Source organism: Medicago sativa, chromosome 8 (genome assembly GCF_051527215.1).
Source record: "Medicago sativa cultivar Bolivia chromosome 8, Bolivia_mono, whole genome shotgun sequence".
NCBI classification, from domain to species: domain Eukaryota; kingdom Viridiplantae; phylum Streptophyta; class Magnoliopsida; order Fabales; family Fabaceae; genus Medicago; species Medicago sativa.
In genome coordinates, this window is record NC_140756.1 from 5,055,911 (window position 1) to 5,079,651 (window position 23,741).

The 23,741-nt window shown below is 33.6% G+C and overlaps 2 protein-coding genes and 2 long non-coding RNA genes across 4 annotated transcripts; 2 read left to right on the plus strand and 2 right to left on the minus strand.

Moving 5' to 3' along the window:
* Positions 1-4,902: 4,902 nt before the first annotated feature.
* On the plus strand, positions 4,903-6,039 carry LOC146896348 (mavicyanin-like). Its single transcript, XM_085732252.1, has 2 exons — positions 4,903-5,292; positions 5,524-6,039. The coding sequence occupies exons 1-2, from the start codon at positions 5,133-5,135 to the stop codon at positions 5,940-5,942; spliced, it is 579 nt and encodes a 192-aa protein (XP_085588378.1). The 5' UTR covers positions 4,903-5,132; the 3' UTR covers positions 5,943-6,039.
* A 6,123-nt stretch (positions 6,040-12,162) lies between these two features.
* On the plus strand, positions 12,163-13,216 carry LOC146896349 (mavicyanin-like). Its single transcript, XM_085732253.1, has 2 exons — positions 12,163-12,423; positions 12,657-13,216. The coding sequence occupies exons 1-2, from the start codon at positions 12,264-12,266 to the stop codon at positions 13,082-13,084; spliced, it is 588 nt and encodes a 195-aa protein (XP_085588379.1). The 5' UTR covers positions 12,163-12,263; the 3' UTR covers positions 13,085-13,216.
* Positions 13,217-18,813: 5,597 nt separating this feature from the next.
* LOC146896350 (uncharacterized) lies at positions 18,814-19,209 on the minus strand. The gene is made up of 2 exons (XR_015021354.1): positions 19,040-19,209; positions 18,814-18,982 (listed from the first exon to the last, which is right to left on the minus strand). It is a non-coding gene; the product is annotated as an uncharacterized LOC146896350 (long non-coding RNA).
* A 552-nt stretch (positions 19,210-19,761) lies between these two features.
* On the minus strand, positions 19,762-21,565 carry LOC146896351 (uncharacterized). Its single transcript, XR_015021353.1, has 4 exons — positions 21,162-21,565; positions 20,472-20,536; positions 20,295-20,362; positions 19,762-20,151 (listed from the first exon to the last, which is right to left on the minus strand). It is a non-coding gene; the product is annotated as an uncharacterized LOC146896351 (long non-coding RNA).
* Between the last annotated feature and the right edge of the window lie 2,176 nt (positions 21,566-23,741).

Sequence of the window (23,741 nt, forward strand, 5' to 3'; positions counted from 1 at the left end):
TAAAATTAACTTTTAAATAACTTATTGTCTTTAGTAATTTTTCACATATTTTAATTTTATTTTGGGTTATTTGATATTTTATTATAGGGTTTAAAACTACACGTTAATGAAATTGTGAATAAAAAATAGCGAAAAATACGTATTCAAATTTTGATTGTATTAAAATTGATCCGCAATACTATTTTTTTTTCTTCGGAGTTGTTTGTTTTTTATTTTTTTGCTTGATTATTAGAAATATAAAAAAATATTGAGGGAGGAAAGTGTAAATTTTAACATAAGAGGGGAGGGAAATGTAATTCAACATTCTCTTACAAGTTAGCCTTGCATGATTTTTTTTTTTTTTTTTTTATCAAATCATATTTATCATAGCTCCTATTTTCCTTCAAAAAAAAAAATTTCGTTGATCCTATATATAAAGTTATCACTTTTTTTTTAAGGAATATAAAGTTATAACTTTTTTTTTTTTTGAAGGACATAAAGTTATAACTTGTTTTCTTAATTAATGCATTCATCATTTTAAAATTAGAATAATGAAGTGTGGTCCTATCAATTATATGCAATCGACCTGTCAAACTATTAACCTAATCCAACTTGTCTTCTACTTACCACTTTTGAATTTAAAAAACAATGTATTTCGAAGGGCTAGCATGTCAATATAAACTTACAATGTCAATTTCTTTATCATTATTTTATCATATATATATGATATCGATTGAGTTTTTGTGTGTCAAAACTCAAAATAGTTTATCTCGTATGAATATATATGTGCATATGATTTAACAAATTATCCTAACAACTGACTTTATAGCAAATAAACGAGTTAATGCTGATTTATGAAACGTGACCCTAGTTAGTTAAGTTTGCAAGGGATATAATATTTTTTTATTTGAATGTCTTTTTAGTCATACCGTTGGAAAATAATGTTATTTCATCATATTTCAAACTACTCTACCCAAAGAAATTCTTGTCTAGTTAGTAAAGATGCAACTTAGAGTTTAGAAAGGTGTTGGTTTAAGTTTAAATCTAGCTTAGAGAACTCAGTTAATATATGATTAATAAAGTTTTATATAAAAGCTCTTTAAACAGCCTCATACGTACAACTTATATAGTAAAAAGTTTAGAAAATGATTTATTTGTTCATAAAGAAATCATTGTTAGTTCCATATTTGTCTTTTCCAATCTAAGTTTGAGTACTTTAATAAAGAGAAAAGAAATAAACTCGAAAACGTTAATGGAGTTTTTCCTTTTGCAAAATTGATTTTTAGAAATTTATTACAATTTTCGCCTCTTAAATTATTTTTAGATTTCACTTTAACATTCTAAATTTACTTTCTTCTGTTTTTTTTTTTTGGATAGATAGACGAAATGACAAAGTCATCGTAAACTCACACACAAAGTGGAGGTGTCGGGGGTTCAAATTCAGGTCATGACGTCCGGCCTAACAAACAATTTCGACATTTTTACCAATTAAGCTAGAACTTATGAGACACTTTCTTCTGTTTTAAATTACATACATTAGATACTTTGGTTTTTTTTTTAACTTCTATTAATTTTAAATTTGAGTTTGTCAAATATTTTCTATGTTTCATCACGTTTTATTATTAGACACTTGCCTTAGCAAAAAGAAGAAGAAGCATAAGAAATGTAGAAATGATTAAGGAACACAAAAACAAACACCTTATTTTCATACGGTTGGCATATGTTTTACACTTTTTAGATATTGTTTGCTCGACCACTTAGGTTGAATCAGTGATGTTGGTCTGAGATTTTGAAATGTGTTTCTCTCAAGGTTCTCAATATCGATTCTTCTTCGATGTCAATTTGGATGAACTAATTTTTATTGTGTTAACCAATTGAAGTGGAAAGACAAATGGTAGCATATATATATATATATATATATATATATATATATATATATATATATATATATATATAATTATAAACTTTTTATATTTTTTGCTAATAGATAATAAAAAATATTTATGATCAAAATTGTACATTGACATTTGTTAACATACCAAGTCAAAAAAACAAAACTCGAAAGATTAAAATAGAACGAACAAATTTAAGAACTAAAATGTCTCGAGGATTAGAAGAGACCATAATAAAACGAAAAACTTTAGAACAAAAGTGAAATATGAACATAAAAAATAAGTTAAAAAATCAAACTTTTAATTTAATTTTTATAAAATATATTTCATGATCCTTGACCCAAATTAAATATATATTTCATGATCTTCTAGGAGCCTTCCACAGTCCACACGTACGGAAGATGATAGTAATAAGGCTTAATTGCACTTTTGCCCCCTATATTTTGTCAATTGTGCGATTTTGCACCCCATTGTTTCAAACGAGCGATTTTGCACCCTATATTTTGCCAATTGTGCGATTTTGCACCCCACTGTTTCAAACGAGCGATTTTGCACCCCATAGTTTTCCCCCTTTCTGATTTTGCACCCAAAAAAATCATAAAAATATTCAGTTTTTTTTCCACAAAATTTAAAAAATCGAAAAAAATTTAAAAAATTAGAAAATATAATCAGATTTTTTTAAAATTCTGGAATTTAATTTTCAAAATACAAAAAAAAGTAAATATTCAAAATTTTAAAAAAATCTGACCTTTTTTTGAATTGGTATCCAGATTTTTAAAAATTAATTTTTTTTCCAGAATTTTTTAAAAAAATCTGACCTTTTTTTAAAATTTACTTTTTTTTGTATTTTGAAAATTAAATTCCAGAATTTTAAAAAAAATCTGATTATATTTTCTGATTTTTTTTTCTAATTTTTTAATTTTTTTTTAATTTTTTAAATTTTTTGGAAAAAACTGAATATTTTTTTGATTTTTTGGGGTGCAAAATCAGAAAGGGGGAAAACTATGGGGTGCAAAATCTCTCGTTTGAAATAATGGGGTGCAAAATCGCACAATTGGCAAAATATAGGGTGCAAAATCGCTTGTTTGAAACAATGAGGTGCAAAATCGCACTATTGACAAAATATAGGAGGCAAAAGTGCAATTAAGCCTAGTAATAATTTGCACCACACATCAAATGACTAGTGCCTTTTTTGGCTACGTTTGTTTGACATGTTTTGGTCATCACATGCATGCCACATCATATGTTTCTTTCAAAAGATTACCTAATCTATTCAATGTTAAGGCTTCAGAACAAAGAAAAAGAGGCCAACCTTTGTGACGTGGATGTGAGATAAGAATAAAAAATATAAATGATAATTATTTTGTTTTTAGTTTTTTCCTAGTTAGTTATTCCCTTCTCCAGAAACAAACATTCCAATAAATTAAATAATTGAGTTCATAATTGAAACCCCTTTTAAGTCTTCAACTACTCATACATTCTTAAAGAAGTTGTTTTTTGACAAACTTATAGAAGGGTTGGACATACTCTATCAGCAATAATTAAAAATACCGTTTGAAAAAAATGTCTTTAAATATAAGTTCACTTGCAAATCACTTTGCTTTTTTTTCTTTCCAAATTACTCTTAAAAAAATATAGACATGTACAAATAACGAGTATTCAATTCAAATGATAATATAACCAAATGATCCATCCACATTAACACAAGATCTCATACAAAATACTCGCATTTATATACAAACGTGTTTAGAAAAAAACAGACACTTGCTAATTTGTATATGAGATCTTGTTTCATTGTAAAGAAATTCTTTAGTTTTGTTATCGATTGGCTTGAGTATATTTATTGAAAGATGGAACGTTAAATTTAAACACAATAATATATAAATGACAATTTTAAGACGATAAACACAAAATCTTTCATCCATTTTTCTTAATATATGTAAGTAAAAGCAACAATTTTAATAAAAAGTGGTGGACGGGGTATTTATAAATTTAATACAAATAGTGGTTCGAGTTCTTACTCGTTTATTCTTAAATAAATTATATAATAAATGATTAACATTGTTTGGTTTAACGGAATGAGTTAGACTTTTACAACGTGACAAACTGATCATGTTCAAATCTTGACTACTACTAAAAAAATATATATTTACATTTGGTACTGATACGTCTTGAGTATGACTACTACTTTGAGGGGAAAAAATGATGTGATCTATATGATCATTTAAAGATAGAGTTTTGTTAACGAATGTTTTTGGGACAATCTTTAAGAATTTTAAATTAAAAAAATCATTCAATTAAAAGGTTAAATACTTAATTTCCTATGCATCAATATACAAATTTTTATATAAACCAAATATTTAAGGTTCTTAAAAAATGTTCCGAAAATACCTTTTCTCTAAAATAAGGTAACCAAAATTAAAAAAGTTGATAAAGATGGTCATCTCAACTAAAAGTGTAGTGGGGGAATCAACAATTTACTAGTTCAAAATAACTCTTTATTGGTTGAGGTAAAAAGGGTAGACCATTTATCAATATTTTATAGAACAATAATTTTTTAACAACAAAAACATTTGTTCTTTTGGTGTTAACAACAAAAATAATAAACATCAGCTTATAATTGTACATGATACTTGTCCCGTAAGTGTAACTCAGTTGGTAGTTACCAGAGATATTATGTGTAGGGGTCGGGATTCAAACATCAGATTCCCCACTTCTCCACACATATGTGTGTGAATCTAGCCACTAAACTACCTGAAAAAAATAAGTATTGAGCATCACCAAGACACCAACTAACTTAATTGCAATTCCTACTACATCGAAAACTATAATCTTTCGTGGTTTTCGTGTGAGTTATTCGTAACATTTAACATTATTCATAAAAAAATATCATAATATATACATTATATACCACTTGTCAATTTGTTCCATGTCTTTTAGCTTGCCGAGTCACCATATTTTATGGGAAAAGAATCTCAATGCATTAAGTAGAAGCTGCCTTTAGAAATTAGAAGACAATGTAAAATTGTCATTATTATTTTTTCTTTCTCTTTTTTGGGTGCATTACAACTCTCATATTATTTAAATTTAAATTCAATATGGAGTAGTTGGTGACATAGTAAACAAAGGAATAATTAGTACTATGTATATAACCTTCCTTCCATAACATCATTTGTCATTGGCACAAGTTCTAATATACTAGAAACATTTTCTTACAAACACTTAAAAACATTTTGATTTTGTGAACTAAAGTTTATAGGCATGAATACATCAATGATAGCTTCTTTCTTTGTTTTGTTGTTGGCTTTTCCTTATGCATTTGCAACTGATTTCACTGTTGGTGATGCCAGTGGATGGACTCAAGGAGTTGATTATACCAAATGGGCTTCTGGAAAAACATTCAAAGTTGGTGATAACTTAGGTATGTATGCATCTTTGCTTAATTTTATTTTTTTTATAAGGAAGGAGAGAGGACAAACATCAAGAGGCATCATCGACATTTTCTTATTTGAAAAAAAATGAAATCTTATTCCACATTGAAAAAGTTTGATATAATGCTAAATTTGAAATCTTAAATATAGAAATAATGTAAATGTATTTTGTAATCTACATTACAGTGCTAACAATTTTTTCTTGTGTCTTGAAAAAACAGTGTTTAAATATGGCTCCTTCCACCAAGTGAATGAAGTTGATGAAAGTGGCTACAAAAGCTGCAGTACAAGCAACACCATAAAGAGCTATGATGATGGAGATTCTAAGGTTGCATTGACTAAAGCAGGAAAAATTTACTTCATATGTCCTACTCCAGGTCATTGTACTAGTACTGGTGGCATGAAGCTTGAAGTCAATGTTGTTGCTGCTAGCACCACCCCAACTCCAAGTGGTACCCCCCCACCAACAAAATCTCCAAGTGGCACTCCATCAACTACTCCATCAACAACTCCTTCAGGGACAAACTCAACTTCTCCATCACCACCAAAGGATAATGGAGCTGTTAGTGTTTCCAATGGTGTTAGTCTTTTGATGGGTTCTTTCTTTGTTTCAGCAATGATTTTGGGTTTGATGGTCTAGGGAAGAGACAATGCTATTGTTAATCATCTTAATTTATGTATTCTTGGTTTGTTGAATTTGATTGAATTTTATTTAATGATGTGAGATTTATATCTAATCTTCATGTGTGTATGAGCCTTTAATTAAAAAAGAGATCAAAACTGCTTTAAAAATCATACATTCTGATATACGTGGATCATTTGAGGTACTTATTATAGGAGGGAGCAGATACTTCATCACTTTTGTAGATGAGCATACTAGAATGTTGTGGATTTAAACAATCAAAATTAAAAGTGAAGCTTTAGAAGTATTCAAGAAATTCAAAGTCGTAGTTGAGAAAGAGTGAAAAATCAATTAAGATTTTGAGAACTGATGGTGGTAAGGACTAAGGAGTATACCTCAAAAGATTTTGAAGAATTTTTTGCTAGAGAAGGTATAACTCATGACGTCACTTCTCCCTACACTCCCCAACACAATGACTTAGTAGAAAGGAGAAATAGAATCATACTTGATACATCAAGAAGCATGCTCAAGCAAAAGGACAAGCCTCACAAGTTTTGGGGAGAAGCAGTGAATACTGCTGCTTATATTCTAAACAACTACCCGACAAAGAAGCTGAAAACAAAAGTATTAGAAGAAGCTTGGAATGGAAGAAAGCCAAATGTGAAGCATTTAAAAGTATTTGACTCAATCTATTACAAACACATTCCTGATGCAAAGAGAAGCAAGCTTGATGATAGAAGTGAGAAAATGGTAATGATAGGCTATCATTCAACTAGAGCACACAAACTGTATGATCCCAAAACTCAAAAGGTGCAAATAAGTAGAGATGTGATAGTGAACGAAAACGAAACACAAAACTGGGAAAACATATATGAAATCAGAAATGTGAATTCACATATATCCGCTGAATCAGATCAAAGTGAAGATTTAGATGAAGATATTGATGAGACAGATAATGTAATTGAGAATGAAGAAGAAGCTCAACCTGTAGTGAGACCATATAGAACTAGACAAGTTCCCACTTGACTTGAAGATTGTGAGGTGCTACCTGATACTGCAATGAATGATGAAGGAGAGCTCATTCACTTTGCATTTCTACCTGATGTTGAACCACTTAATTACAAAGAAGCAATGCAAATAGGTGTATGGAAGAAAACTATGATAGAAGAAGTCAAAGCTATTGAGAAGACTAACATCTGGAAATCAGTTGAATTACCAGAGAAGAAGAAAACCATTGATGTGAAATGGATTTTGAAGGTAAAATTGAATCTAGATGACACGATTTCAAAACACAAAGCAAGGCTAGTGGCTAGAAGCTGTGAGATTGGTTGTTGCATTAGATAGCAGTAAGAAATGGTCATTGTTTCATTTAGATGTGAAGTCTGCATTCTTAAATGAACTATTAGAAGAAAGTGTATATGTTACTCATCCTCCAAGATTTGAAGTAAAAGGAAAGGAGCATATGGTATACAAACTGCATAAGGCACTTTATGGATTGAAGCAGGATCCTAGAGCATGGAACAAGAGAATTGACCAGTTCCTGATTCAAATTGGATTTAAAAGATGCAAAGCTGAATATGGTATGTATGTTCAGAACTTGAGTGAAAGTGATATCACAACGATATAATTATATGTGGATGACCTATTGGTAACTGAAAGTAATCAAAGCGAGATTGCGAAGTTCAAACACACAATGTAGTGGGAATTTGAAATGACTGATTTAGAAAACTTTCTTAGGAATGACTGCTATTGCAATGGGAATGGTTATGCATCATTAGAAGTACATTGGTGAACTACTAGAAAAGTTTGATATGACAAATTGCAGAACTGTCACAAATCCTTCTGAAACAAATGCTAAGCTGGATGAATGCATCAATGTAGAGAAAGTAGAAGCTACAGAATTCGAACTGATAGTTGGATCTCTGAGATACCTATGCAATAGCAGACATGATATATGCTTTGCAGTAAGTATCATCAGTAGATACATGAATGATCCTAAGAAATCTCATCTCACTGTAGCTAAAAGAGTGCTAAGATATGTGAAAGGAGCAATGAAGCTTGACTTGCTATTTCCAACTGAAAGCAATGTGATGACAGTCAGTCATTCACTATTTTTAGAGTCTTTTTAATTAAGTTTTTAGTCTATTATTATTATTATTTTAGTATTTAATTTAGAGTCATTTTGAATAAATTGTCGTTCTTGATTTATTGAGTCAAGTAGTATATTTTACTATTTGTTGATTCAATAAGGTGACATATTAATGAGTAACAACTAGTACTGAACCATTTGTCTAGCCTAGCAAATAATAAAGGTATGAGAAGAAATATCTTATATGCATAATTAAATGAAAATTTGGGCTTTTGACCAAAAGCAAAGTTGTTTGACCCGAGAGAAGAATTGAAGGCAATGAATGATATAAAAGTCACAACACAAAAGGAGGATATTCATTCACGTTTTGGGGAACAAGGCTGAATCACGGTTTTGGAGAGGAAGAAACAGAAACGGAAGCTGCGCATACACAAAGAAATAGAAGGCACAAGGATCGAAGAGAAGCAAAACATCTATGTTTGTAATTTCTTTTATTCGTGTTGTTTATTCATTTGTTATGTCTAGCTAATTTCTTTGATTAGGTCAAGAGATGATTTTGTACTAGCTCATGTGATGTAACCTGAAACTCTTACGTTTATCAATGTCAATCTAGTTTATTCAGTATATTTTGTTCTTAATGCTTTTATGATTCTGACCCAATATAATTGTTTTAAGAGATTATATGACTACTGATACTAGCGTGTATCTCGGAAATATTTATGTTGTTCTATCTAACGGACAATCTAGGGATGGAGCGTTGTTAGATAGTGATAATTGAATTAACGGACTAAATAGCCTTTGATGATTATAGGTTCACCTAAGGAATTAGGGGATTATGATTAGATGAGAGGACTTAGGATCAAGGGATTGACCTAAGTTAATTTGTTAATTCGTCGTTGACTTTGTGACATTCGTAGACTTAAGAAACAGGTTACTAATGAGTGATGTATAGATGAATCGAATGACCTAGTCATTTCTCTAAAATTATTTCAAAACCAAGTTTATATTTCAGTTATTTATTTATCATTGCAACCAAAAACCAATTTGCCTAAGGCAACCCCCTTATTTACTTACCTCTTAAATGTTAATGAAATTGCCAAGTAGAGATTAGAACAGTCCCTGTGGATACGAATTAAATTATTACTTCGATATAAATTAGTACACTTGCTAATTATCTATCACAATGGAGAAAAGGTTGTACTGATAGGCTACTCTGATTCAGATTGGTGTGAAGATAGAAGTGATAGGAGAAGCACATCTTGCTATGTCTTCAAGTTCAACAATGCTGCAATATCATGGTGTACTAAGAAGCATCCAACTACTGCATTATCTTATTGCGAAACTGAGTACATAGCAGGTACATTTGTAGCTTGTCAAGCAATTTGACTGGATACGGTGATGAAAGAACTAGACTGTGAAGTGGAAAAGCCTTTGAAGCTGAAACTTGATAACAAATTAGCTATTAATCTTGCTAAGAATCCTATAACACATTGGATAAGTAAACACATTGAAACTAGGTTCTATTTCATCAGGGAACAAGTGACAAAGGGCATGATTGAAGTGATATATTGTCCAACTGAAGTGCAGCTAGTTGATAGATTCACCAAGTTTTTGAAGCTTGACAAATTTGTTTACTTAAGGGACAAGCTAGGTCTCATTGATTGTTAGGATTATGAATTAATGGGGTTTATTAGATGTGATTAATCCATAATCATTTAGTAGAGTTAGTTTTATAATTCGTTTTACTTGTGGATAAGTTTGTTAGTTAGTTAATTACTAGATGACTTACTCTCAAGTCATGTATATAAATAACGTGTAAAATCTCTTTTCATTCATTAATGAAAACCATAACACTTTCTTCTCTCACTCCATAACCACTTTCTCATTCTCCATTCTTCTCCTTCTCTCAATATTCATCCATTATTAAGATTACTTGAATAGCAAGAAAGCAATATCTGCGCTAATATGCATTGCAATCCAACTCATGAAAACATTTTGTAGCAAAAGAAATAATACTATACTACCATGCCATGATGTAAAGTATTCGAGCATTTGGTGCCAATGACTACTAATTGGATTAATTCCAAATGTGTAACACAACATGTAGGATAGTGCATGTGATATTTAGGTATGCAGTCATAAGTTAATTAGAAGCACATGTTCGGTAGTTTTTTTGTGGGATCTAGATGATCAAAAAACAATGATAAACGGTTTACATACATTGAACACTTGGTCTCTTAATGTCATTTTGAATTTTGATTATAAGGCGCTTGCCGTAGCAAAAAGAAGGAAACATAAGAAATGTAGAAATGATTGAGGAACACAAAAACAAACACTTTATTTTCATACGGCCGTGATATGTTTTACGTTTTTTAAATGTTTTTTTGCTCGACCTCAATTTTCATTTTGATCAATTGAGATGGAAAAAATATAGAACATAAGATGATATTGACTTTGTATCGATGAATATTTTAAATTATCAATTTTTATTTTATTTTATTTTATGATTTTTGCCGATAAATAATCAAAGATGTTAAATATCAAAATTATACATTACCATATGATTAAAACAGAGGAGTACATGACAAACTCAAGGAAAAAATCAATAGAAATAACTAAAACATATAACGAACGTATTTAGGAACAAAAATGTCTGAAGGATGAAAAGAGACCATGACAAATGAAAAAATTGAGAACAAAAGTGAAATATGAAAATAAAAATAATTTAAAAAATCAAACTTTAATTTAATTTTTATAAAATATATTTCATAATCCAATAAAAAAAAATATATATATATATTTCATGATCTTCTAGGAGCCTTCCACACGTAAGATGATAGTAATAATTTGAAGCACACACCAACTGACTATTCGTGCCTTTTTTGGCTACGTTTATTTGACTTGTTTTGGTCATCACATACATGCCACATCATATGCTTCTTTCAAAAGATTACCTAATCTATTCAACCTTGAGGCTTTGGAACAAAGAAAAAGAGGCCAACCTTTGTGACATGGACGCGAGATAAGAATAAAAAATATAAATGATAATTTTTTTGCTTTTAGTTTTTTTTCCTAGTTAGTTATTCCCTTCTCCAGAAACAAACATTCCAATAAATTAAATAATTGACTTCATAATTGAAACCCCCTTAAAGTCTTCAACTACTCCTACATTGTTAAAGAAGTTATTTTTTGACAAACTTACGGAAGGGTTGGACAAATGAGACTATCACAAATACTCTATCAAAAAATTACTAGCATTTGTATATTTTTATTTTAGTACCGATACGTCTTGAATATGATTAACTCTAGTGATGAGAAATCTTTGAAGAAAATTATTTTAAGTGCTCTTGATGCATTCAACATTATCATAAATTTAATATCTTTTATTTTGCATTTATGATAATGGTGAATGCACCGATACTTGACAAAAATATTTAAAACAATTTTTCTCTCTCACTTTCACTTATGCATTTTTCTTGGTACGTGTGAAATAAGTAAAAGACTCACTTAATTTAGAACGGAGAGAATAAACATTAGATTAGAAATGTACATAATACTTATATAAAATAATCACTTTTCTAATTTATTTTTCAACGTCAAGAGTATCAAAGTAAATTGGATATTTGTTTTAGAGTCTTGTTATAAAATGTACTCGTGAATTTAGCTTAAAACAATATATAATATATGCAAGGTCCGGATTTCAAATCCTATCAAAAAAAATCTTGTTAAGAAGTGTCAATTTTAAGGATCCCACCAATAATAAGTTTTAGTCCGCATTGGTTAACTTTTTTTCCGCGTACGTTGTGTGTAATCATGTCATAGTTATCCATTAAATACCACACGTGCTTCCTGGTAAATGTGTAATATACAACTTGTCGATTTGTTCCATGTCTATTAGCTTGCCAAGTCACAATTTTTTTATGGTAAAAGAATCTCAATGCATTAGGTAGAAGCTGCCTTTAGAAATTAGAATACAATGTCAAATTGTCAATAACCACTTCATTATTATTTTTTCTCTCTCTTTTTTGGGTGCATAACTACTCTCATATTAATTAAATTTAAATTCAACATGGAGTTGTTGGTGACATTGACATAGTAAACAAAGGAATATTTAGTACTATATATACCCCTCCTTCCATAACCTCATCTATCATTGGCACAAGTTCTAATTCTTATATACTAGAAACATTTTCTTACAAACACTTTCTTTCTTACAAACATTTTCATTTTGAGAACTAAAGTTTATAGGCATGAATACATCAATGATAGCATCTTTCTTTGTTCTTTTGTTGGCCTTTCCTTATGCATTTGCAACTGATTTCACTGTTGGTGATGCCAGTGGATGGAATCAAGGAGTTGATTACACCAAATGGGCTTCTGGAAAAACTTTCAAAGTTGGTGATAACTTAGGTATGTATACATTCTAACGGCGCACAGCTTGTTGTCTGCTTGCCTTTTGTTTATATACTGAAATATGCATATTATGTTTTTTCTTATTTGGAAAAAATGAAAACGTTTGATAATGCTAAATTTGAGGTCTAAAAATACTATTACATCATGAAATCTTAAATATAGAAATAATGTAAAAGTATTTTGCAATCTACATTAGAGTTAACAATTTTTTTTGTGTGTTGAAAAAACAGTGTTCAAATATGGCTCCTTCCACCAAGTGGATGAAGTTGATGAAAGTGACTACAAAAGCTGCACTTCAAGCAACGCCATAAAGAACTATGCTGATGGAAATTCTAAGGTTGCATTGACTAAAGCAGGAAAAATTTACTTCATATGCCCTACTCCAGGTCATTGTACTAGTACTGGTGGCATGAAGCTTGAAGTCAATGTTGTTGCTGCTAGCACCACCCCAACTCCAAGTGGCACCCCCCCACCAACAAAATCTCCATCAACCACACCATCAACTACTCCATCAACCACACCATCAGCTCCTTCAGAGACAAACTCAACTTCTCCATCACCACCAAAGGATAATGGAGCTGTTAGTGTTGCCAATGGTGTTAGTCTTTTGATTGGTTCTTTCTTTGTTTCAGCAATGATTTTGGGTTTGATGGGCTAGGGAAGAGACAGTGCTATTGTTAATCACCATAATTTATGTACTATTGGTTTGTTGAATTTGCTTGAATTTCATTTCATCTTGATGTGTATGAGCCTTTAATTAAAAAAGAAAACATTTCTTCTTTTTTAGGCATTTTTATGTGTATAATAATTCCTTCCTTTTGTTGTTTGGTTGCCAATAATTGAAATGGAAACAACTATATATTCACTCAAATAAGAATTTACTAGGAAAACTTTTCTATTTCTTAGAAGAAATGTACCACTTTATACATTTTTTTTCTTCAACGACAAAGTATTATAGCTCAAAATATTAAGCATATGTTTGGTTTGGCAGTTGAAATGCCAAACCCACATCCCAACAAGTCATGTCCGTGAAAAAATAGAAGCCAAACCAATTAACTTTCACGGTGACCCGGCTTTTTGTCACGATTTTGTAAAACGTGACGACATACCAAACCCATATTAAGTAAATGTTTAGATGAACATTGAGTTCAAAAGAATTATAATATTCGGGGGATTTTGTCGAATTAATCGAGATTCTAAACATGCACTAAGATCATATTTATTTAGCACTAAGATCATATTTATTTATAAAGTTGATATCTCTTAAGAGCATCAACACCGCTGGTTCTTCATATTGTTCTTAAAACATAAGAACATAGAATTTTGTTCTAGGCCATTGGAGGAGAATGACTTGGCAGACAGATTAGAGAATCGTTCTCCCAGGGGGGAGCTTGTTCTTGCAGTTGCTATGTTAGAGAAAGCAAACAACAAGGAGAGAGAAAAGAGAGAATGAAAAGAAAATACATGTGAAGTTCATGGTGAACCCCATATAAAACAAATTAAAAACTTAAATGCATTGTAGTGAAAATGAGAGAGTGTTCTTAAATTCTATGTGGTAATTATTGGCCCACAAAGATTAACTTGAGAACATTAACATTGTTCTAGCATTGAAGATGCTCTAATATACTCTTTCATATACATCGGTTTGATTAAAATAATTTCTAGCTACATGCTTCATCAAAAAGTTATTCCGGGAAACATGCTTTACATAAATTATTTTGGAAGATTAATTTTCCCCTAGTGCATTTGAAATTTGATTTCAACTTACTCAAACTCAAACAGTGTAACTTATACTCCCCCCATTTTAAAATGAGTGTCGTTTTAGGCTTTGACACATAAATTAAGAAATTGAATGAAATAATCATTAGATATAACGCTTTTACTAAACTGCCTTTACTTTATAAGAAAAAGACAAAATTAAAATTGAATTGAAAATTGTGTGAGAGAAAAATTGGAGTATTTATTGAAGGTAAAGTTGGAAGAAAAAAATTAAAGTTGTATTGAAAATGTAAAGTGACATTCATTCTGAAACAATTTTTTTTAACTAAAGTGACACTCATTTTAAAACGGAAGGAGTATTTTTTTTTTCTTCAAAATATGTAATTACATGTAAGTATCACCTATTACATTGTGCTATTGGGTCAGCGGGTCACAATACATCTGGCATCAAATCATTATCAACATTATTTTAGAATTTTAGAATTGCAAAGTTGACCAAAGACTTACTATCCACATGCAGCCGCCTCCATGTTCAGTTATTAAGATCATTATACTTTACCCCTAAGAAAGAAATCATAATACTTTGATATACTATTATTTATTTTAAGAATTATTAATATAAAAAACCGTCCCTTAAAAAATTTAATATAAAAAATCATAACTAGTGCATTAGTTAACACTTTCCTAATATTAAAAACCGTATTAAAGAATGAGATATACAATTTAAATGTTAAAGTTCAACTAACTCATCTCATCATTAAACAAGTATGTTAAAGTATATTTCTTGGTGTTATATATAACTAAGATATAGTTTATAAATTTAAAATGGCTATGTGACAGCCAGAGGATTATAAAATTGAGCTGTCATTCCAATCAAATAATAGCTCAGTGTATGGCTAACATTTGGACTTTATAAATAATACAAGTTAATGTAGTCCCTCTTATCATACATTACTTCTATACCATATCTTAGTTTTTAGAAAGAAAAAAATTATTTAATGAAAAGTACAACTCATACACCAACACGTTCTAGCAAAAGATGTCTAACATTATCTTAATAAAGTTTCTTTATCATTGGATGATGACATTGATCGTTAATGTATTTAAAAATAATACAGGGGTCACTTTTATTCCCATGGATAGATACGATATTTTTAATGGATAATAGAGTATCAATATTTTTTTTAAACTCTCTTAATATCTGATACTGAAAAAGGGTTATTCAGGAGTTATCTACCAAATATATATTAAAAAAAAAAAAAAACTACTTTTGATAGTTATTTTCCGAATTTTATGAGGGACTGGGAGACATCAATGATACTTAAAAAAACTGTTTATTTTCAATTAGCTATTGCTTTTCCCATTCTATTGGTTTTTCACGTGCCATATTTTATTTCTTTCGAAATAGCCTTTGTTTCGCAAATATGATCTGAACCATATTTCGACAAATATATTCCGAACTGTTATAAAATTGTTCATACCTATCCAAAGCCTTTAAATATACAGTTCAAATTGTATTTGCCGGAACCTCGCAAAATTGATGGGCCAATAGAATCTTAAATGTGTCAAACCACCAAGAAGACCGTGTTTAGAGGCAGATTGCAATGTAAAAATTAACACAGATTGGATTGTATTTGGGAAACTTTAACAAATAGTTCGTATTATATTTGCCGAATTGTGTCAGCATACAGAGGCAAAATGTGTTCACCGCTTGAAACCTTTCTTTTTTTTTTTCTTGTCAAATTGATCGACGATTCAAGATTGATTTAAACTTTTGCATCACAACAAATTATAAGAAAAAAATGACTGATACCATATGAAACAATACACACATATAACATAAAATTAAAACAATGTCAATCAATCTTATGTTCCATTCAGTGTTGTTCTTAACCGTTAAGTTTCAATTGATTGCCTGTTTGGTTGACTTAAGAATGTTTGAAAACTATGAATGCAGGGGACTAGACTTGGAAGTTCGGATCCAAAAGGATGCTTCATTGAGTATTCTCACTTGATATTGTGATACAAGGCCTTCTGCTATCAAAAGCCCAATCATGACAGAAACATCCAGGCCCAAAAGGACAATCAGGATACCAGACAGGTTCAAAGATTAGAGCCAGGACAAGAGCTAGTAGGACAAAGCTGGATACAGCTGTAGTATTCCGTTAGGGAACTAGATAAGAATAAGAGTATTTAAATTTATTTACAATTTCTTTATTTGTTGTCTTAAGCAATGAATTGTGGACAAGTGTCCTAGGCCTAGAAAGTTCTGATCTTGTATTCTGCACAACAGTATAAGTGGACCAATGATGAATGAAAAGACAGAACACTTTTATGAAAAATTCTCTCTTCTCTCTTAAGACTTTTCCAATTTGAATTGGAAATTTAATTTCCCTCTGTGACTATAGCATAACCCTATCATTTGGTGCTCTCGTTTTCCACACCCATGCCTCCACGCGCCGACCCCACCAACAGCAACCCCCAAATCACTACCCAACAACTTCATGACTCCATCATTGCCCTCACAAATGCTTTTACCCATTTTAAAAACACACAAGATGAAAGGCATGTGCTTTATTCCTCTTCCCTTGAAGATCTTAACAGCCGTTTACACACTGTCTCACAACAATCTCCAGGCAGCTCATCCACACCAACACCACAGCAACAACTTCATAACAACAACAACCCTTTTCCCAAACCACCCAAGCTGCGCCTCAGCCCCTTTGATGGCTCAAATCCTATGGATTGGGTCTTTCAAGCTGAGCAGTTCTTCACCCACTACAATATTCCAACCACCCAGAAACTCGCACACGTCGCCGGTTACATGTCTGGTGATGCTTTAAGCTGGTATCAGTGGATGTACAATAACCACTTGGTTTCCACCTGGGAATCATTTGTGCAAGCTTTAGAGATCCGCTTTGGCCCTTCAGCCTATGACAACCACCAACAAGCCTTATTCAAACTTAAACAAACCGCATCTGTGGCTGAATATCAAAAAGAATTTGAGCGGCTCTGCAATCGTGTTACTAGCCTTTCACCAGTTGCCATTGTCGACTGTTTTGTTTCCGGTTTGAAATTCAACATCCAAAATGAACTAGCCATTCACCAACCAACCTCTATATCTCAAGCCATTGGGCTCGCGAAGCTCATCGAGTCTAAAACATTAGCTCAACGACCTTTCCAAACCAACGCCTCCAGAAATCCAGGCCCAAAGCCACCACTGTTACCAACCCCCTCTCCAAAATTATTACCTTCACCTTCAACCACCATACCAATCAAACGACTCACACCCATGGAAATGCAAGCACGCCTCGCCAAAGGCCTCTGCTTTAACTGTGATGAGCGTTTTCACACCGGTCATCTTTGTAAACCGCAGTTCCTTCTACTTCTAGGTGATGAAACTGAAGATGATTCCCTCCTTACCTCAGAGCTGGAGCTTACTCCATACACACCACCTGACCCATCTCTTTCACTATTAGCTCTCAATCCCACAGATACCAACAACCTTCCTGACCCAAACACAGAAAACTTTCACCTTTCCTTACAAGCAGCAACCGGCCACCCTTCACCACGCACTTTGCGTTTTCAAGCCGCCATTCAAGGCCAACCCGTTACTGTCCTTGTGGATTCAGGGAGTTCACACAATATCATTCAACCCAGAGTTGCATCCTTTTTGAACCTCAATATCCAACCCCTTTCATCTTTTTCTGTTATGGTAGGAAACGGATAACACCTCCATTGTTCTGGGTTCTGTTCCCCTGTTCCACTATCAGTAGCAAACCAGTCCTTCCCTATTTCTTTGTATGTCCTCCCAATACAAGGTGCAGACATTGTCCTTGGGGTTCAATGGTTACAAACATTGGGACCATTTGTTTCTGATTTCACTATACCCTCTATGCAATTTTACTACAACAATTCCCTTGTCACTATAACCGGTTCCAGAACCACAACCATAACCCATGCTTCTTTTCACCAATTGAGCCGTATGATCACTACCCATGCTGTTGATACAGTTCACTGCATATCCATGTTACCCACCCACATCAGTAACACTCCTCCTCTCACACTTACCCCTGCTGACGAGGATAATATTTCTCACAACCATCCTGATATTCAAAACCTGCTACACTCATATCAAGCTGTATTTACAAAACCTCAAGGATTACCTCCACCACGACCTCACGACCACCACATTCACCTCCAACCTTCAGCCCCCCTGTTAACATAAAACCTTATCGATACCCTCATTTCCAAAAGGAAGCCATGACCACACTCATCACAGAAATGCTTAAAGATGGCATCCACTACAAGAAATGTTGCATTTTGCCAGGGGCAGAAGCCCTGACAAAATGCAGAAAGCCTTGGCAAATTGACGTTTGCCAGGAGTTTTGCCAGGAGCAGGATACCTAGCAAATCCGCTCATCGCAAATGACCCTGCCAGGGCTTTAGCTCCTGGCAAATGCGCTCCTGGCACAACCCCTGGCACAACCCCTGGCAACTTTTCTGACGCGTGCAGACAGTCCTGGCCCACTTTTCAGAGATCAAATCAAACACTGCCAGGAGATTTGTGAGGGGTTAACCCCTGGCAAAATGCGTACGATTTTTTTAAAAAAAAAAACGTTTTTAAATTGTTTCAAAAATCAAAATATTAAAATTTAATAATTAAAATAATTTTAAAGTTGTGGAACATTTATAAATTATCCTTCAATCAATACAACAGCAAAACAAAACTCTAAACATTTATAAATTTCATACCTCAATTTCAAGATCATCACACTCTCTCACCAGTCTCTCTCCAAGTAAAAAAACAAACACACTAAGACATTACAATCAAAACCTCACCAGTCTCTCTCCAAGTAAAAAAACAAACACACTAAGACATTACAGTCAAAACTTCTGATTACACTCAGTGAAATTAGTACCATAATAGGCAGCAACGAGCCTAGCTTCCGTAACATTCTTATAACAGACTCTGGACACATGCGTTGCAAAGATTTGCTTCATAATTCCCCACACCACGGCCCTAGCTTCTGCCACATTCTTAGAACAAACTCTTTCAACATTCTTCAAACTGCGAGACTAACATGCATTTTCACTTTAACCCCTGCAAATAGAGAGCAAATATTTGAAGCTAGCATTTGAGGAAAAGAAATAAATACAATGATCCTATATAGCGCTTATTACAATTACAGTGCCCACCTACATCAATGTTCCCCTAAAATTAATAATATATAGCAGCAAAAAATGAATTACCTAGGGAAAAGTCATAGTTACTAAGTTTGAAGAGTCACATTAGTAAGAAATAAGAAATCATTCCTAGATAAAGCAGTCTTAAAAAACTATTAGAGAACAAGGCTAATAGTAGATTATGAACATGAAGTCAGTGAATATTGAAGCACTTTATAAAGGTTAAGAAAGGAACTTTGCACAGGAAAGTGTACATCTTGTGCCCAAAATTGTCTCTCTTAAAGTATGAGTCTGAATTTGTGAAGAATTTGGAAGATATCAAAATGGCTTGTTGCTTAACTATCTAAGGCTCACTAGGTGAAAATATAATAATAAATTGAACCATTGGAATTGGTTGGCCGGTGAAGTTAGGTACCTATGCTGTAAGCATTTTGAAAAGAGTGGGAAGCATGCATGCAACCATTCTATTTGACCAAGGGAAAAAAAATGTTGAAGTTAATTAACATAAATTAATGCCAAAAAAGTGATTAAAATGGCAGTCTACACATCAGAGACGTGCCACATAAAATTGGATTGATGAAGGCACAAATGTTGTATTGAGATATTGAACTACTCTCAAAAGGGAGTTCCCATTTAATTGAGTTGAGTACACAATCTGGCACTACCATACATTAACAAGATGATTACATGAGTTTTTACCGGTGTACCGTAAACAAAACGGGGATGTATGTCCTGCTAGGCGGCAACGGACTCTAGGAGACTGACCTCAGGATGCCCATAAGCTGTTTTCAGCTTATTTTCAGCTTATTTCCATAAGATCTGCATGATAAATTATGCAAACAACATATAGATTATATGAACACAGTTTGACTTTATTTCATCTTTTGTCATATAAATGGTGTATGGCTTATAGACTTATACTTAAGCACTTATATGATACAAGAATGTTAATAGTTGGTTACCTCGCTTCTCTTTCCCTTCGATTCAATGCTTTTCTAAGCCGAACATTGGGGCTTCTAGCTGTCATAACCTGAAAATCCAACACAAATTTGAGAAATACTCGTTACACATTACTCATTATTAATTAATCCTTTTTATGACCAAAACCAAAATCAATAAAACTCTAAGTCTAGAACTACCTGAAGAACAAAATTCTTGTAAATTGCTTCAGAATCAAACTCTTCTTCATGCTTTTGGTCACATCCTGAGAATTAAGTTCCAAATATCAACAACAAGTATGAAAATGGCGTGAGTACATTTAAAGTAAACATAGCTTGCTGTCAGATTTTTCTCAAAAACAACAGATTTTTCAATTTAAACAAAGAACAAAAGATTTGGTCTTCAACAACAAAATAGAAAAATGAAAGCTCTAAGTGAGTAAGCTAAAGAGGGAGCACGTATAGGTATTCAAAGTAAGAGGTCAGTACAATATTTTGAAACCTTAACAGATGTAGGTATATAATTCTAATATCAAAACTAGCTGCAATGTAGTGCGATCTATTTGATACTCTAAACCGAAATTAGCTGCGATGTAGTTTGATCTATTTGATTCTCTAAACTAATCAACAGATCCATAACAGAATATTTTAAAAATTAGTGCTTCGTTCATAAAAAATAAAACTACATTTCACACTGAAAAGTTAATGCAAAGAAATACTGAAATAATGAACCCCCGGCATTATATTTGGTCTTAAACAAAGATAAATAGAAAAATGAAAGCGATTTCACAGTGATTTTCTGTAGAAACAAAAAAAAAATCAAAAATCAAAGGTTGTGAAGAAGGAAAAAAAGAGTAAAAACAACGAGAGAAGAAGAAGATAGTAGCATACCTTAGACGGAGACGATGGACGGCGATGGGAACCGATGAGGCAAACGGAGGAAGAGGGTAGGTATGCGGCGTGTTAGTAGAAAAGAAATTGGTGAGTAAGCTAAATAATACATGACTTAACATGAACAAAGAGAACACAACATTGAAGTTGTAAACTCCGGCGCGGTGGCTAACTATACGCGGCGGGAGAAAAATGGGTCAGCAAAAAAAGTTCCTCTTTTGGTGAAACGGAAGGGACCAATGGAAAGCCCTCGTAGAGAGGATGAAGAAAACGGTCTCACTTTGTTTGATCGGTGAAAAGGACGCTCAAAATGGAACCAAAAATGGTGGTAGGTGGTGTGGTTGTGTGAAGGAAGAAGAAAGGATGGTACGCGTGTGGTGTGTGTTTGCTTTGGACATGGTTGTGTTTTTGGAGAGAGAACAAGTGATACAAGAAAAGAAAGAAAAGCTTGTGACGTGTCTATATTCCTATGGAACACCAAATCAATAAATATAGAATTAGGTCCCACATTTTCTATAGTCATTTTGCCAGGGGTATCCCTGGCATTGCTCCTGGCAAATTTGCCAGGACCAAGTGCTCCTGGCATAGATCCCTAGCAAAATGCAACATTTCTAGTAGTGATCATTCAACCAAGCACAAGCCCTTACTCCTCACCGGTCCTATTAGTAAAAAAGAAAGACGGCACTTGGAGATTTTGTGTCGATTATAGGGCTCTAAACACCTTAACCATCAAAGACCGATTTCCAATACCAACAATAGATGAACTGCTAGATGAGCTTCACGGTGCCACTTTTTTCACCAAGATTGACCTCCGTTCCGGATATCACCAAATCCGCCTAGCCCCGGAGGACATACACAAAACCGGTTTCCGCACTCTTGATGGCCACTATGAATTTTTGGTCATGCCCTTTGGCCTTTCAAACGCCCCCTCCACTTTTCAATCCGCCATGAACGACCTCTTACGACCTTACCTACGTAAATGTGCCTTAGTTTTCTTTGATGATATCCTTATCTACAGCCCCTCTTGGGAGACTCATTTAAAACACCTTGATCAAATCCTTAACCTACTATTACAAAATAGCTTTTTTGCTAAACTGTCAAAATGCCAATTTGCAGTTTCTTCCGTTGACTATTTAGGCCACATCATCTCTGCACAAGGTGTTCAAGCTGACCCAAACAAAGTCCAGGCAATGGTATCTTGGCCAACTCCCAAAAACATCTCGGCACTCAGGGCTTTCCTTGGTCTTACGGGATTCTACCGTCGGTTTGTGAAGAATTATGCCTCAATTGCAAGTCCCCTCACTGACCTCCTCAAGTCTAATGCTTTTGTCTGGAATGATGCAGCAGCTACTTCATTTCAAAACTTGAAAGGAGCAATGCAAACTCTACCACTTCTCACCCTACCTGACTTCAAACAACCATTCGAAGTCACCACCGACGCGTCTACTATAGCCATAGGAGTTGTCCTATCCCAAAACTCCCATCCTATAGCCTTTTTCAGCCGCAAACTGAACCCACGTTTGGCTGCAGCTTCCACCTATGTGAGGGAACTCTATGCTATTACGGAAGCTATTAAAAAGTGGCGGCAGTACCTCTTAGGCTCAACCTTCAAAATCTATACCGACCACCAAAGCCTCAAAAGCCTTATGACCCAAACAATTCAAACCCCGGAACAACAAAAATGGTTAACCAAGCTTGTCGGTTACAATTATGAAATCCATTACAAACCCGGCAAACTCAATGTTGTGGCCGATGCCCTTTCCCGGATAGATGAGAGTCCAGATGTTGGGTTATGCTATTCGATCAGTTCCCCAATTTCCCCTTTAATTTCTGAATTGCAATTATTTTATTCCTCTAACCCTGCAGGTCAACAGCTTGTTTCCAAGTTGGAGAAGGACTCTCAGATGCAGCAAAGTTTTTCTTTTCGGGCTGGACTACTATACTTCAAAGACAGGATCTTCATTCCCAAAGAAGCTGGCCTTACAACATCCCTCCTGCGTGAATTCCACTCTTCGCCTTCAGGGGGACATTCTGGTATTCAAGCAACTCTCGCCAGACTTTCAGCTGTTGTGTATTGGAACGGGATGTATCACGATGTCAAACAGTATGTCAACATCTGTGAAATTTGTCATCAACACAAATACAGCACTCAAGCCCCTTACGGCCTCCTTCAGCCTCTGCCAATTCCTAGCCAAGTTTGGGAAGAGATTTCCATGGATTTTATCACCCACCTTCCTTCTTCCGCCAACAAAACAGTCATTTGGGTGGTAGTAGATCGCCTCACAAAGTTTGCTCACTTCATTGCCTTACCCACTCAGTTTACTGCTGCAACACTCGCTCCAATTTTCATCTCCGAAATATACCGCCTTCATGGAGCCCCTAAAACCATTGTTAGTGACCGCGATCGAATTTTTGTGAGCCAATTTTGGCGTTCCCTCTTCAAGGCCCTGGGGACAACCTTAGCTTTCAGCAGCTCTTACCATCCCCAATCTGACGGACAAACCGAAGTGCTTAACCGCTGCCTAGAGACGTACCTCCGTTGCTTTGTGAGTGATGAACCAACACATTGGGTCAAATTCC